The 17,521-nt window shown below is 41.2% G+C and overlaps 2 protein-coding genes across 4 annotated transcripts in view; both read left to right on the top strand.

Annotated features, from left to right (window-relative positions):
• The first annotated feature begins 5,383 nt into the window (after positions 1-5,383).
• Positions 5,384-7,065, top strand: LOC133538391 (tubulin alpha chain). The gene is made up of 3 exons (XM_061879990.1): positions 5,384-5,639; positions 5,745-5,893; positions 5,972-7,065. Exons 1-3 carry the CDS (start codon positions 5,399-5,401, stop codon positions 6,947-6,949), a joined length of 1,368 nt encoding a protein of 455 aa, XP_061735974.1. The 5' UTR covers positions 5,384-5,398; the 3' UTR covers positions 6,950-7,065.
• Positions 7,066-10,538: 3,473 nt separating this feature from the next.
• The window catches only part of dnajb2 (DnaJ heat shock protein family (Hsp40) member B2), a 32,218-nt gene continuing 25,235 nt past the window's right edge, over positions 10,539-17,521 (top strand). Inside the window, exons 1-2 of one of the 3 annotated variants that reach the window (XM_061879987.1) lie at positions 10,539-10,730; positions 14,936-15,017. In XM_061879987.1, the coding sequence (XP_061735971.1) occupies positions 14,953-15,017 (65 nt within the window). In that variant the 5' untranslated portion in view covers positions 10,539-10,730; positions 14,936-14,952. Of the gene's footprint in view, positions 10,731-14,935; positions 15,018-16,356; positions 16,437-17,372; positions 17,520-17,521 lie in introns of those variants that run through there. The other 2 variants (XM_061879989.1, XM_061879986.1) reach the window with 2 other exon arrangements.

Here is a 17,521-nt window from a genome sequence, read left to right as displayed (position 1 = left end):
CATTGTCCTAAAAACACCCTGGTATAGATGGTAGTTCATTGTCCTGAAAACACCCTGGTATAGGTGGTAGTTCATTGTATATAGTCCTAAAAACACCCTGTTACACGTGGTATTTCATTGTTTATTGTCCTAAAAACAGCCTGTTATAGGTGATAGTTCATTGTCTATAGTCTTAAAAACAGCCTGTTATAGGTGGTAGTTCATTGTCTATAGTCCTAAAAACAGCCTGTTATAGGTGGTAGTTCATTGTTTACTGTCCTAAAAACAGCCTGTTATAGGTGGTAGTTCATTGTCTATATTCTTAAAAACACCTTGTTACACGTGGTAGTTCATTGTCCTAAAAACAGCCTGTTATAGGTGGTAGTTCATTGTCTAAAGTCCTAAAAACACCCTGTTACACATGGTAGTTCATTTTCTATATTCCTAAAAACACCCTGTTCTACGTGGTAGTTCATTGTCCTGAAAACACCCTGGTATAGGTGGTAGTTCATTGTCTATAGTCCTAAAAAACACCCTGTTAGACGTGGTATTTCATTGTTTATTGTCCTATAAACAGCCTGTTATAGGTGGTAGTTCATTGTCTATAGTCCTAAAAACAGCCTGGTATAGGTGGTAGTTCATTGTCTATAGTCCTAAAAACAGCCTGTTATAGGTGGTAGTTCATTGTCTATAGTCCTAAAAACAGCCTGTTATAGGTGGTAGTTCATGGTCTATTGTCCTAAAAACAGCCTGTTATAGGTGGTAGTTCATTGTCTATAGTCCTAAAAACAGCCTGTTATAGGTGGTAGTTCATTGTCTATAGTCCTAAAAACAGCCTGTTATAGGTGGTAGTTCATTGTCTATAGTCCTAAAAAACACCCTGTTACACGTGGTATTTCATTGTTTATTGTCCTAAAAACAGCCTGTTATAGGTGGTAGTTCATTGTCTATAGTCCTAAAAACAGCCTGTTACCCGTGGTAGTTAATTTTAAATTGTCCTAAAAACAGCCTGTTATAGGTGGTAGTTCATTGTCCATTGTCCTAAAAACACCCTGGTACACGTGGTAGTTAATTGCCTATAGTTCTAAAAACAGCCTGGTATAGGTGGTAGTTCATCGTCTATAGTCCTAAAAACACCTTGTTACATGTGGTAGTTCATTGTCTACTGTCCTAAAAACCGCCTGGTTTAGGTGGTAGTTCATTGTCTATAGTCCTAAAAACAGCCTGGTTTACGTGGTAGTTCATTGTCTATTGTCCTAAAAACAGCCTGTTATAGGTGATAGTTCATTGTCTATAGTCCTAAAAACAGACTGGTATAGGTGGTATGTCATTGTCTATAGTCCTAAAAACAGCTTGTTACACATGGTAGTTCATTGTCTATAGTCCTAAAAACAGCTTGTTACACATGGTAGTTCATTGTCTATAGTCCTAAAAACAGCCTGTTACACGTGGTAGTTCATTGTTTATTGTCCTAAATACAGCCTGTTATAGGGGTATAGGTGGTAGTTCATTGTCTATAGTCCTAAAAACAGCCTGTTATAGGTGGTAGTTCATCATCTATTGTCCTAAAAACACCCTGGTATAGGTGGTAGTTCATTGTCTATAGTCCTAAAAACAGCCTGTTATAGGTGGTAGTTCATTGTCTATAGTCCTAAAAACAGCCTGGTTTACGTGGTAGTTCATTGTCTATTGTCCTAAAAACAGACTGGTATAGGTGGTATAGGTGGTATGTCATTGTCTATAGTCCTAAAAACAGCTTGTTACACATGGTAGTTCATTGTCTATAGTCCTAAAAACAGCCTGTTACACGTGGTAGTTCATTGTTTATTGTCCTAAATACAGCCTGTTATAGGGGTATAGGTGGTAGTTCATTGTCTATAGTCCTAAAAACACCCTGGTATAGGTGGTAGTTCATTGTCTATAGTCCTAAAAACAGCCTGTTATAGGTGGTAGTTCATTGTCTATAGTCTTAAAAACAGTCAGAGTGCGTCCAAGTAGCAAGTGAGTTAGCTGAAGCAGCAACTGCGCCACAATGCAGGACTGGAGTGCAGAGTCCCCAACCCCGCCTGCTGACATCTTGTCCGCCTGAACAATGGCGACTCCTCCCTGCCAATGAGCAATGCAGCTGCCGGGCGCCCGTGGGTCCTCCCCCTCCTCCCCCTCCTCCTCCTCCCCCTCGTCCTATATAATGCCGCACTCCCCCCTCGCTCCCACACTTCTACTCCCTGTCTGAATCCTCCACGTCGTTCGAAGGACAAGCAGACAAGATGGTGAGTCAAGAAACTTTGCATTGTCTCCGTTTTTGGCGCCATTGTGATGACTGCGTCATGCTAGCAAGGCTGCGGCAAACCACAGTACCGTTACTCCCTCAGTCGGCCGTAGTTAACGGCAAGTCTCTCCGCCAGTACGTCTACAGTATTTATATACATTTATTTTCAACATGGATTGCACAGTCTTACATGTGTTTATGCAATTAAACAGCCTTGTACTTGGTATAATTCGATAATGAAGTCTCGTATTCGTTCCAAAAAGTCCTCGTGGCAGTCGGGGGGATAGATAGAAAGAAAAAGGGAGGAAAAAAAAAAGAGGAGTGGTCTGGAGTCAGAAGTTACCCGTCCGCCATTTTTCAGCTGTTAGGCGGGGTTTTTTTAGTGGGTGGGCTGGACTGGAGCGAGGCCAAACATCCGGAGGATTACTCAGCACTGTGGGGGAAGGGAGAGGTCATTTTTATTCAGCAGGGCCTTCCTGGTCCTCATTGCTCCTCTCCAGCTTTCCGTCCTTCATCTAATCAGCCTGTTTGGAATAAAAAAGGTCCTGAATACTTGCTGTTGGAAAAAGTGCATACATAGTTCCAAAAACCCCCCCAAAAAATCTTATTTATTTGATCTATTTTCACCAACAAGGACATGCATATGATGTGAGTGTAGACATGTTACCAATTGGGACGACATCCATCCATCCTTCCATCCATCTTCTTCCGCATATCCGAGGTGGGGTCGCGGGTGCAGCAGCCTAAGCAGGGAAGCCCAGACTTCCCTCTCCCCACCCACTTAGTCCAGCTCCTCCCGGGGGATCCCGAGGCATTCTCATAGTCTTCCCAACGTTTCCTGGGTCTTTCCTGTGGCCTCCTACCGGCCGGACGTGCCCTAAACACCTCCCTAGGGAGGCGTTCGGGTGGCATTCTGACCAGATGCCCGAACCACCTCATCTGGCTCCTCCCCATGTGGAGGAAAAGCGGCTTTACTTTGATCTCCCCCCCGGACGACAGAGCTTCTCACCCTATCTCTAAGGGAGAGCCCCGCCACCCGGCGAAGGAAACTCATTTGGGCCGCTTGTACCCGTGATCTTGACCTTTCGGTCATAACCCAAAGCTCATGACCATAGGTGAGGATGGGAATGTAGATCGACCGGTGATTTGAGAGATTTCCCTTCCGGCTCAGCTCCTCCTTCACCACAACGGAACGATACAGTGTCCGCATTACTGAAGACGCCGCACCGATCTGCCTGTCGATCTCACCATGCACTCTTCCCCCACTCGTGAACAAGACTCCAAGGTACTCCTCCACTTGGGGCAGGAGTTTTGTCCGCCACCCGGCGGACAAAACTCATTTCAGTACCCGTGATCTTGTTCTTTCAGTCATAACCCAAAGCTCATGACTATGGGTGAGGATGGGAACAATAAATTGAGGGTGTTGCCTTCCGGCTCAGGTCTTTCTTCACCACAACGGACCGATACAGCGTCCGCATTACTGAAGATGCCGCACCGATCCGCCTGTCCATCTCACAATTCACTGGTGAATAAGACTCTGAGGTACCTGAACTCCTCCACTTGGGGCAAGTAAGAAATCACTGAACCACAAATGAGTTTGTCCGATTTAATGCTGCGTTCCATGTAGCCAAGGAAGTTGGATCTGGAAATGACGTGGCAGCTGAACTGTGAGAGTTCCAGTTAGAGGTTGGAAATCAAGATGGCCACTTTTGAGTTTGCCTTGTCTGAATGGAAACAACTTGTGCGGAAAGATGAAACCGTCCAACACGAAGATAAAGAGGAACCAAAAATGCTGTTGCTAAAAGGTGTATACCACATAAAAATAAACTTGTTTCCACGAGAGTAACAGTACCAAAAACCTACTACAGTTCATCCTTTATGGCTCATGCAGTGATACAAAACTAACCAGAAGTGCTGATAACAGATCTTACTGGAACATATACCATTTTTACATCCATAGCAGCCATCTTTGAAGCCAACTCCGACTTGGTCAGAATTCTCAGACTTACTGAGTTGGAAATCTGACTTCAAGGGGCGTTCCAGTTGAAATTCCAACTAGGAACTTATCAGTAATTCAGCTCTCACTGGTTCGGTTCGCAGCCGAGTGTGAAGCGACTGGGATGGGAATCAGCACCTCCAAGTTCGAGTCTATGGTTCTCGCCCGCAAAAGGGTGGAGTGCCATCTCCGGGTTGGGGAAGAGACCCTGCCCCAAGTGGAGGAGTTCAAGTACTTAGGAGTCTTGTTCACGAGTGAGGGAAGAGTGGATCGTGAGATCGACAGGCGGATCAGTCCGGCGTCTTCAGTAATGCGGACGCTGTATCGATCCGTTGTGGTGAAGAAGGAGCTGAGCCGGAAGGCAAAGCTCTCAATTTACCGGTCGATCTACGTTCCCATCCTCACCTATGGTCATAAGCTTTGGGTCATGACCGAAAGGACAAGATCACGGGTACAAGCGGCCCAAATGAGTTTCCTCCGCCGGGTGACAGGGCTCTCTCTCCCTTAGAGATAGGGTGAGAAGCTCTGCCATCCAGGAGGAACTTAAAGCAAAGCCGCTGCTCCTTCATGGAGAGGAGCCAGATGTTTAGGGCACGTCCGACCGGTAGGAGGCCACGGGGAAGACCCAGGACACGTCGGGAAGACTATCTCTCCCGGCTGGCCTGGAAACGCCTCGGGATCCACCGGGAGGAGCTGGACCAAGTGGCTGGGGAGAGGGTAGTCTGGGCTTTCCTTACTTAGGCTGCTTCCCCCGGATGGATGGATGGAACTCGGTAATTCCGACTACCCAGTACGAAGGGAACGTGCCTTAAGATTAGCTTTCTTTTAACGTCACAACAACATTGTGTTGTTCTGGTATACAAAAAATTCTAATGGTGATTCAGTCATTCTTCATGGGATGTGCCGGAACAACTGCTGATTGGGGACTTTCGTTACAGAAGTTAAAAAAAAAAGGGGTGGGGGGTGGGGGGTTGGGGGGGGGGGTTATAAAGACAAGAAACGCAGATTCAATAGGTGCTGATGTGCAGGAAGAGGAAGTGGCGGTTGTCATGGTAACATCCCGGCGTAAAATAGTTTGCGAGAGTCTATTTACCAAAATGTCTAGATGGTATAGCTCCTGTTGGTCACTTGACCATACCGTTTTACCAATAACGATGCTCTCTTCCATCCAGCGTGAATGTATCTCAATGCACGTGGGCCAAGCCGGAGCCCAGATGGGCAATGCATGCTGGGAGCTGTACTGCCTGGAGCATGGCATCCAGCCAGACGGACAGATGCCCTCTGATAAAACCATTGGAGGAGGAGATGACTCATTCAATACTTTCTTCAGTGAGACAGGAGCCGGGAAGCATGTTCCTAGAGCCATCTTTGTTGATCTGGAACCTACTGTCATTGGTTAGTGACCTGTCAATCCTGAATCTATGCCCTTAACTTGATGCTTTTACTCAAATTTAGTGGTTGGTGGGTGAAAATGTCTCAAACTTGAATGGTTTTCCACAGATGAGGTGCGTACAGGTACCTACCGTCAGCTCTTCCACCCAGAGCAGTTGATCACAGGGAAAGAAGATGCTGCCAACAACTACGCCCGTGGTCACTACACCATCGGGAAGGAGATCATCGATCTGGTTTTGGACAGGACTCGCAAACTGGTAAGCTTCTTTGGTTGAGAACATCTCTCTGTGAAAGTCATTGAATAAAAAAAAAGAACTGCAAATTTCTTCCTTCAGGCTGATCAGTGCACCGGTTTGCAAGGTTTCCTCATCTTCCATTCCTTTGGTGGAGGCACTGGCTCTGGTTTTACCTCCCTCCTCATGGAAAGGCTGTCTGTTGATTATGGGAAGAAATCCAAGCTTGAATTTGCCGTCTACCCAGCACCCCAGGTTTCCACAGCAGTCGTAGAGCCTTACAACTCCATTCTCACCACTCACACCACCCTGGAGCACTCCGACTGTGCCTTCATGGTTGACAACGAAGCCATCTACGACATCTGTCGCAGGAACCTCGATATTGAACGTCCGTCCTACACTAACCTGAACAGGCTCATCGGCCAGATTGTGTCGTCTATCACAGCCTCTCTTCGCTTTGACGGAGCCCTGAACGTTGACCTGACAGAGTTCCAGACCAACCTGGTGCCCTACCCTCGTATCCACTTCCCTCTGGCGACATATGCCCCGGTCATCTCCGCCGAGAAGGCCTACCACGAGCAACTCTCTGTGGCAGACATCACCAACGCCTGCTTTGAGCCAGCCAATCAGATGGTGAAGTGTGACCCCCGTCATGGCAAATACATGGCCTGCTGTCTGCTGTACCGTGGGGATGTGGTGCCCAAAGACGTCAACTCCGCCATCGCCGCCATCAAGACCAAACGCTCCATCCAGTTTGTGGACTGGTGTCCCACGGGCTTCAAGGTGGGCATCAACTACCAGCCTCCAACCGTGGTTCCTGGAGGAGATCTGGCCAAAGTGCAGAGAGCGGTGTGCATGCTGAGCAACACCACAGCCATCGCTGAGGCCTGGGCTCGCTTGGACCACAAGTTTGACCTGATGTACGCCAAGAGGGCCTTTGTGCATTGGTATGTGGGCGAGGGGATGGAGGAGGGAGAGTTCTCCGAGGCCAGGGAAGACATGGCCGCCCTGGAGAAGGATTATGAAGAGGTGGGCACTGACAGCATTGGGGAGGACGAAGAAGAAGGAGAGGAGTATTGAGATGCTTCAAAGGCTTTGCCAAGGCACATTCCACAAGTTATCAGTGACGTCAACCATTCCCTACAAGCTGTGGTGGTGCGATGTCGCTTCAGTATTAATAAAAGATATCAAACACGTGTATTGCATGTGTCATCATTAAGTTGGAATGCAGAAATGGGTTTTGCTAATCAAATGGGAAATAATAATCTTCATACGCTGTTGGAAATTCTGCTTTTGTACACATTGAACCTTCTGCAAGTGGACTTGGCACATGTCATTTCCTCTATAATCCACCAGGTGGCAGTAGTCCATGTTTCATGTCCAAGCTAGGTGATCGTGCACATTTTGGTAATGTCCATATCAATCAATCAATCAATGTTTACTTATATAGCCCTAAATCACTAGTGTCTCAAAGGGCTGCACAAACCACTACGACATCCTCGGTAGGCCCACACAAGGGCGAGGAAAACTCACACCCAGTGGGACGTCGGTGACAATGATGACTATGAGAACCTTGGAGAGGAGGAAAGCAATGGATGTCGAGCGGGTCTAACATGATACTGTGAGAGTTCAATCCATAATGGATCCAACACAGTCGCGAGAGTCCAGTCCAAAGCGGATCCAACACAGCAGCGAGAGTCCCGTTCACAGCGGAGCCAGCAGGAAACCATCCCAAGCGGAGGCGGATCAGCAGCGCAGAGATGTCCCCAGCCGATACACAGGCGAGCAGTACATGGCCACCGGATCGGACCGGACCCCCTCCACAAGGGAGAGTGGGACATAGAAGAAAAAGAAAAGAAACAGCAGATCAACTGGTCTAAAAAGGGAGTCTATTTAAAGGCTAGAGTATACAGATGAGTTTTAAGGTGAGACTTAAATGCTTCTACTGAGGTAACATCTCAAACTTTTACCGGGAGGGCATTCCAGAGTACTGGAGCCCGAAATGAAAACGCTCTATAGCCCACAGACTTTTTTTGGGCTTTGGGAATCACTAATAAGCCGGAGTCCTTTGAACGCAGATTTCTTGCTGGGACATATGGTACAATACAATCGGCAAGATAGGATGGAGTATTTTATACGTAAGTAGTAAAACCTTAAAGTCACATCTTAAGTGCACAGGAAGCCAGTGCAGGTGAGCCAGTATAGGTATATATGTATGTATATATGTATATAAAGGTATATACAGTATAGGTATATATGTATGTATATATGTATATAAAGGTATATACAGTATAGGTATATATGTATGTATATATGTATATAAAGGTATATACAGTATAGGTATATATGTATGTATATATGTATATAAAGGTATATACAGTATAGGTATATATGTATGTATATATGTATATAAAGGTATATTCCGCCTGATTGTAGCTGAGATAGGCGCCAGCGACCCCGCGACCCCGAAAGGGAATAAGCGGTAGAAAATGGATGGATACAGTACAGGCGTAATGTGATCAAACTTTCTAGTTCTTGTCAAAAGTCTAGCAGCCGCATTTTGTACCAACTGTAATCTTTTAATGCTAGACATGGGGAGACCCGAAAATAATACGTTACAGTAATCGAGACGAGACGTAACAAACGCATGGATAATGATCTCAGCGTCTTTAGTGGACAGAATGGAGCAAATTTTAGCGATATTACGGAGATGAAAGAAGGCCGTTTTAGTAACGCTTTTAATGTGTGACTCAAAGGAGAGAGTTGGGTGGAAGATAATACCATACAACAATATTGTTCGACACTTCAGCATCACCGAAGAATGCGGGTGTTCCCACTACTTCTTCATCACCACACTCAAACTGCACACAATTGCATCAAGCATTTTCATACATTGTGTATCTATTTTGCAACAAGTGGTCCATGGTGAAGTCTCAGTGTTTTGACGGCTGAAAGGTAGAGAAAAGTAACAGCTCCGGCAGGGCAGCGTCGTCCCAGCACCACCTGCTGTCAAGACATGACACTTACATGCGTCAGGGGGACATTTTTGTTCATCCACCTGTTCGGTTATTTTAGGAAATATTTTTAGAGTGACGACTCGTTACAGCCAGGGTGTCCAAACTTTTACTACTGAGGGCAGGGAACTAACAAAATCAAAGAAATTGGGGAAGTTATTTTGATTTTTGTTTTCAAAACCAGCAGAACATGTATTTTTATTCCTAACTTTTGGACTCTCATTAAGTTTAGTCCCGGGACCCAGAAGGGTCTCGGTCATAAAAATGCTAGAATTAAGTCATAAACTTGTTTTTTTAATTCTGCACTAACCTCTCTAGATCAAGGTCAAGTCTAACTCGATATAAAGTTATTTTTTAATACACTTGTAAAAAAAAACTTTTACTTTGGCAAAAACATAAAATGTAAAAAAAAGTGTCCAAATGGAATGAGGTGATTGTAGCCTCAAATGGGTGAATAATTCATAAAATTGATTTTTGTTTTTACTTTTGAGAAAGGACAGTTTGAAAAATAAAACACACAAAAATTATTGGGGACCAAAAAGGGTCCTACCCATGAAAATAAGGATTTTTATATTTTCAACATTTAATACTTTAGATCTATCCGTTTCATGTCAAAGAAAATTTGCATTTTTTTCCCCAAACAATATTATTTCAGAGACAAATATTTGATAATATATATATATATAATAATTGGAGCCTTGAGTAGATCAATAATTTATGACGTCATTCAGTATATATATATATATATATATATATATATATATATATATATATATATATATATATGTATACATATATATATATATATATATATACATATACATATATACACACACATATATATATATATATATATATATTTGTATGTGTATATATATATAAATATTAGTATATATATAATTATTACTATATGTATATATATATAAATATATATATATTAGTATATACAGTTATATACTAATATATACATAAAAATACATGTATATATATATATAAATATGTATTTTTTATAAATAAAATTATATAAAATAAAATCAAATTATAGATGTATATATATATATATATATATATATATAGTCTCGTTACATGTCACCTGTTTTCTCTTTTTTCACACCTTTGTATGTATTTTTTAATTTTTTAATGGTATTTTAGGAATATGCCTATTTTTTTAAAAAAGCTATATATAGCTTTTTAAAAAATAAAATAGCGGTGGACTGCAAATGGCCATACTTTTGACACCCCAGAGTTACGCTTCTCTAAGCTCAGCCTTTAATGGAGGTGAATATAATAGTTATTAGTCCTATCACTAATTAAGTGGTATTTACTAACTCCAGTTTGATCTCATAATCAACAGGCAGTTGTTATGACTCTCATGTTGCGTTGCCGACCAGCCAGAAGTGGGATACTTTGCCAATGACGATAAAAAGCGCTATATCCTAGCCTTTTGACTGTTCTACTATTTTATATGACATAAAACACGTCGATGTGTTTTATTTTTCAAAGACTAAAATATTTCTACGCACTGTTGTGCTTTCCGGCACCTTATTTTCTCCCGTGCGGGCGCTGTGAAGCCCAAGTGTACGAGTGTCATGGAACGCGGCGGCAGATGGGGCGTGTCTAAAGACGTCATCAGACTCCAGCATGTTCTCGGCGCTCTATTTCTTCCCTCAGCTGATTGTGACGTCATGTGCTCAGCTCGGACCGAGCATCGAGACGCAGCAGGCCCGAAGAACCGCGAGTGTCCGCCGGGTTGTGGTCGGCGGGAGTACCGAGAGGCCGGTGTTGGTAGTGAGGGGCGGCGGGGGACATTTAGGGAGGAGACCCCGCCATTACAGTGTCGACACACGGTAGGTCGGTGACGTCATTGAGGCCCAGCAAGACAACAAGGTGGCCATGTTTGTGTTTGTGTTTGTGTTTGTGTGAGCTAGACGCCATTGCTCGTCTGCAAATACACGCGGCCCCCAGGGTCTCCGTGATGCGTTCAGGGCCTCACCGACACTTTGGAGACTGACTTGACACCACAGTCTGCGGCAGAAATAGTCAAATACTTCAAATAGTCAAATACTAGTCGCTGTTCTAAAGGACTATCATGTGTAGTGTAGTACACCTCAGTATTCATTAAGTACTACCATAATGTGTAGTGTAGTACACCTCAGTATTCATTAAGTACTACCATAATGTGTAGTGTAGTACACCTCAGTATTCATTAAGTACTACCATAATGTGTAGTATAGTACACATAAGTGTTCATCAAGTACTACCATAATGTGTAGTATAGTACACATAAGTGTTCATCAAGTACTACCATAATGTGTAGTGTAGTACACCTAAGTATTCATCAAGTACTACCATGACGTGTAGTGTAGTACACCTAAGTATTCATCAAGTACCACTATCATGTGTAGTGGAGCAGACCTAAGTATTCATTAGGTACTACCATAATGTGTAGTATAGTACACCTAAATGTTCATCAAGTACTACCATAATATGTAGTGTACTACACATAAGTATTTATCAAGTACTACCATAATGTGTAGTGTAGTACACCTAAGTATTCATCAAGTACTACCATAATGTGTAGTGTGGTACACCTAAGTATTCATCAAGTACTACCATAATGTGTAGTGTAGTACACCTAAGTACTCATCAAGTACTACCATAATGTGTAGTGTAGTACACCTAAGTATTCATCAAATACCACTATCATGTGTAGTGTAGTACACATAAGTATCAAGTACCACCATAATGTGTAGTGTAGTACACCTAAGTACTCATCAAGTACTACCATAATGTGTAGTGTAGTACACCTAAGTATTCATCAAATACCACTATCATGTGTAGTGTAGTACACATAAGTATTCATCAAGTACTACCATAATGTGTAGTGTAGTACACCTAAGTATTCATCAAGTACTACCATAATGTGTAGTGTAGTACACATAAGTATTTATCAAGTACCACCATAGTGTGTAGTGTAGTACACCTAAGTATTCATCAAGTACCACTATCATGTGTAGTGTAGCAGACCCAAGTATTCATTAAGTACTACCATAATGTGTAGTTTAGTAGATCTAAGTATTCATCAAGTACCACCATAATGTGTAGTGTAGTACACCTAAGTATTCATCAAGTACCACCATAATGACAACATTATACAGTAGTGTAGTAGACCTAAGTATTCATTAAGTACCGCCATAATGTGTAGTGTACTACACCTAAGTATTCATCAGGTACCACTATCATGTGTAGTGTAGCAGACCTAAGTATTCATTAAGTAATACCATAATTTGTAGTGTAGTACACATAAGTATTCATCAAGTACTACCATAATGTGTAGTGTAGTACACCTAAGTATTCATTAAGTACCAATATCATGTGTAGTGTAGCAGACCTAAGTATCATTAAGTACTACCATAATGTGTAGTGTAGTAGACCTAAGTATTCATTAAGTACCACCATAATGACAAAATTAAATACAGTAGTGTAGTAGACCTAAGTATTCATTAAGTACCGCCATAATGTGTAGTGTACTACACCTAAGTATTCATCAGGTACCACTATCATGTGTAGTGTAACAGACCTAAGTATTCATTAAGTAATACCATAATTTGTAGTGTAATACAAATAAGTATTCATCAAGTACTACCATAATGTGTAGTGTAGTACACCTAAGTATTCATCAAGTACCAATATCATGTGTAGTGTAGCAGACCCAAGTATCATTAAGTACTACCATAATGTGTAGTGTAGTAGAACTAAGTATTCATTAAGTACCACCATAATGACAACATTAAATACAGTAGTGTAGTAGACCTAGGTATTCATTAAGTACCACCATAATGACAACGTTAAATACAGTAGTGTAGTAGACCTAAGTATTCATTATCACCATAATGACAACATTAAATACAGTAGTGTAGTAGACCTAAGTATTCATTAAGTACCACTATAATGACAGCATTAAATACAGTAGTGTAGTAGACCTAAGTATTCATTAAGTACCACCGTAATGACAACATTATACAGTAGTGTAGTAGACCTAAGTATCATTAAGTACTACCATAATGTGTAGTGTAGTAGACCTAAGTATTCATTAAGTACCACCATAATGACAAAATTAAATACAGTAGTGTAGTAGACCTAAGTATTCATTAAGTACCGCCATAATGTGTAGTGTACTACACCTAAGTATTCATCAGGTACCACTATCATGTGTAGTGTAACAGACCTAAGTATTCATTAAGTAATACCATAATTTGTAGTGTAATACAAATAAGTATTCATCAAGTACTACCATAATGTGTAGTGTAGTACACCTAAGTATTCATCAAGTACCAATATCATGTGTAGTGTAGCAGACCTAAGTATCATTAAGTACTACCATAATGTGTAGTGTAGTAGAACTAAATATTCATTAAGTACCACCATAATGACAAAATTAAATACAGTAGTGTAGTAGACCTAGGTATTCATTAAGTACCACCATAATGACAACATTAAATACAGTAGTGTAGTAGACCTAAGTATTCATTAAGTATCACCATAATGACAACATTAAATACAGTAGTGTAGTAGACCTAAGTATTCATTAAGTACCACTATAATGACAGCATTAAATACAGTAGTGTAGTAGACCTAAGTATTCATTAAGTACCACCGTAATGACAACATTATACAGTAGTGTAGTAGACCTAAGTATCATTAAGTACTACCATAATGTGTAGTGTAGTAGACCTAAGTATTCATTAAGTACCACCATAATGACAACATTAAATACAGTAGTGTAGTAGACCTAAGTATTCATTAAGTACCACTATAATGACAGCATTAAGTACAGTAGTGTAGTAGATGTAAGTATTCATTAAGTACCACCGTAATGACAACATTATACAGTAGTGGTGTAGACCTAAGTATCATTAAGTACTACCATAATGTGTAGTGTAGTAGAACTAAGTATTCATTAAGTACCACCATAATGACAACATTAAATACAGTAGTGTAGTAGACCTAAGTATTCATCAAGTACCACCATAATGACAACATTAAATACAGTAGTGTAGTAGACCTAAGTATTCATTACGTGCCACCATAATGACAACATTAAATACAGTAGTGTAGTAGACCTAGATATTCATTAAGTACCACCATCATGACAACATTAAATACAGTAATGTAGTAGACCTAAGTATTCATCAAGTACCACCATAATGACAACATTAAATACAGTAGTGTAGTAGACCTAAGTATTCATTAAGTACCACCATAATGACAACATTAAATACAGTAGTGTAGTAGACTTAAATATTCATTAAGTACCACCATAATGACAACATTAAATACAGTAGTGTAGTAGACCTAAGTATTCATTAAGTACCATCATAATGACAACATTAAATACAGTAGTGTAGTAGACCTAAGTATTCATTAAAAACAAGGCGTTATTTAACAGGCATATTAAATATTTTTGGCCACTGTTTTTGAACAGTAACACTTTGTTTGATTATTCAAATGATTTTAAATGTAAATTATTATGTAATGATATTACCATAATATTATGTAATAATGATATTTAATAATCTTTCAACTTTTATATTCTAATAATATAAATGTAATATTTGTATATTATGTCATAAAGTTACTTAATCATGTTGTTAATAATATTTAAGCTTATATTATATGACAAGATTAGTAACAATATAATTGTATACAATGTAGTACAACATTACCAATAATGTTATTTAACAATATACTGTATATGTTTGTTTGGTCAACAAACACAATAAATGAGGGACAAGCGGTAGAAAATGGATGGATGGATGGATGGATTTCGAAGAATGTTACACATAAAATTGTACACTGTAAAAAAATGACAATAGGGTAAAAATGATGGTCGCTCAGTCGCCAGTTTGTGGTGTGGTTGGGTCACATGTGTAAATGCTGTTCCGACAAAGGTAAACAATGCATGCGTGGTCTAATCTGACATTTCATGTCAAGGTTGTTATTGTGACCACGTTTTGTCCTGCTGACCTCCTTCCAAATCTTCCCGCCCCAGGTTCCCTCCCAGGAGACATGGTGGATTACTACACCGTCTTGGGAGTTTCCAGAACGTCCACTCAGGATGACATCAAGAAGGCGTGAGTTCACTTCCTCGCACTGTCAATGCGTTTGTTATTCTGCGCGTGCAGCTAGTTAACACTTTGAAAGAATATGTAGAATATTGACGAAATGGTGGATTACTACACCGTCTTGGGAGTTTCCAAAACTTCCACTCAGGATGACATCAAGAAGGCGTGAGTTCACTTCCTCGCACTGTCAATGCGTACTTTATTCTGCGCGTGCAGCTAGTTAACATTTTGAAAGAATATGAAGGATATTGAAATATTAAAGACATGGTGGTTTACTACACCGTCTTGGGAGTTTCCAGAACGTCCACTCAGGATGACATCAAGAAGGTGTGAGTTCACTTCCTCGCACTGTCAATGCGTTCTTTATTCTGCGCGTGCAGCTAGTTAACACTTTGAAAGAATATGAAGAATATTGACGAAATGGTGGATTACTACATCGTCTTGGGAGTTTCCAAAAGTTCCTCTCAGGATGACATCAAGAAGGTGTGAGTTCAATTCCTCGCACTGTCAATGCGTTCTTTATCCTGCGCGTGCAGCCTGTTAACACTTTGAAAGAATATGAAGGATATTGAAGTATTAAAGACATGGTGGTTTACTACACCGTCTTGGGAGTTTCCAAAACTTCCACTCAGGATGACATCAAGAAGGCGTGAGTTCACTTCCTCGCGCTGTCAACACTTTCTTTATTCTGCGTGTGCAGCTAGTTAACACTTTGAAAGAATATTAAAGAAATGGTGGATTACTACACCGTCTTGGGAGTTTCCAGAACGTCCACTCAGGATGACATCAAGAAGGTGTGAGTTCAATTCCTCGCACTGTCAATGCGTTCGTTTGTCCGCGCGTGCAGCTAGTTAACTTTTTGAAAGAATATGTAGAATATTAAAGAAATGGTGGATTGCTACACCGTCTTGGGAGTTTCCAGAACGTCCACACAGGATGACATCAAGAAGGTGTGAGTTCACTTCCTCACACTGTCAATGCATACTTTATTCTGCGCGTGCAGCTAGTTAACACTTTGAAAGAATATGAAGACTATTGACGAAATGGTGGATTACTACACCGTCTTGGGAGTTTCCAGAACGTCCACTCAGGATGACATCAAGAAGTCGTGAGTTCAATTCCTCGCACTGTCAATGCGTTCGTTAGTCTGCGCGTGCAGCTAGTTAACTTTTTGAAAGAGTATGAAGAATATTGAAGAAATGGTGGATTACTACACCGTCTTGGGAGTTTCCAGAACATCAACTCAGGATGACATCAAGAAGGCGTGAGTTCACTTCCTCGCACTGTCAATGCGTACTTTATTCTGCGTGTGCAGCTAGTTAACACTTTGAAAGAATATGAAGGATATTGAAATATTAAAGACATGGTGGTTTACTACACCGTCTTGGGAGTTTCCAGAACGTCCACTCAGGATGACATCAAGAAGGCGTGAGTTCACTTCCTCGCGCTGTCAACGCTTTCTTTATTCTGCGTGTGCAGCTAGTTAACACTTTGAAAGAATATTAAAGACATTGTGGTTTACTACACCGTCTTGGGAGTTTCCAGAACATCCACTCAGGATGACATCACGAAGGCGTGAGTTCACTTCCTTGCGATGTCAACGCTTTCTTTATTCTGCGTGTGCAGCTACTTAACACTTTGAAAGAATATTGAAGAAATGGTGGATTAAAAACACCATCTTGGGAGTTTCCAGAACATCCACTCAGGATGACATCAAGAAGGCATGAGTTCACTTCCTCGCACTGTCAATGCGTTCCTTATTCTGCGCGTGCAGCTAGTTAACACTTTGAAAGAATATGTAGAATATTGACGAAATGGTGGATTACTACACCGTCTTGGGAGTTTCCAAAAATTTCCACTCAGGATGACATCAAGAAGGTGTGAGTTCACTTCCTCGCACTGTCAATGCGTTCTTTATTCTGCGCGTGCAGCTAGTTAACACTTTGAAAGAATATGAAGGATATTGAAATATTAAAGACATGGTGGTTTACTACACCGTCTTGGGAGTTTCCAGAACGTCCACTCAGGATGACATTAAGAAGGTGTGAGTTCAATTCCTCGCACTGTCAATGCGTTCGTTAGTCTGCGCGTGCAGCTAGTTAACTTTTTGAAAGAATATGAAGAATATTGAAGAAATGGTGGATTACTGCACCGTCTTGGGAGTTTCCAGAACGTCCACTCAGGATGACATCAAGAAGGCGTGAGTTCAATTCCTCGCACTGTCAATGCGTTCGTTATTCTGCGTGTGCAGCTCGTTAACATTTTGAAGGAATATTGAAATATTAAAGAAATGGTGGATTGCTACACCGTCTTGGGAGTTTCCAGAACGTCCACTCAGGATGACATCAAGAAGGCGTGAGTTCACTTCCTCGCACTGTCAATGCGTTCTTTATTCTGCGCGTGCAGCTAGTTAACACTTTGAAAGAATATGAAGAATATTGACGAAATGGTGGATTACTACACCGTCTTGGGAGTTTCCAGAACGTCCACTCAGGATGACATCAAGAAGGCGT

The sequence above is a fragment of the Nerophis ophidion genome, linkage group LG19, assembly GCF_033978795.1.
Source record: "Nerophis ophidion isolate RoL-2023_Sa linkage group LG19, RoL_Noph_v1.0, whole genome shotgun sequence".
Lineage (NCBI taxonomy): Eukaryota > Metazoa > Chordata > Actinopteri > Syngnathiformes > Syngnathidae > Nerophis > Nerophis ophidion.
This window is presented reverse-complemented; position numbering and strand designations above follow the sequence as displayed.

Coding starts and splice junctions, on each gene's coding strand:
- LOC133538391 (XM_061879990.1), top strand. CDS start 5,399: ATGCTCTCTTCCATCCAGCGTGAATGTATCTCAATGCACGTGGGCCAA. Junction 5,640..5,744: donor TCTGGAACCTACTGTCATTG/GTTAGTGACCTG, acceptor GGTTTTCCACAG/ATGAGGTGCGTACAGGTACC. Junction 5,894..5,971: donor TGGACAGGACTCGCAAACTG/GTAAGCTTCTTT, acceptor TTCTTCCTTCAG/GCTGATCAGTGCACCGGTTT.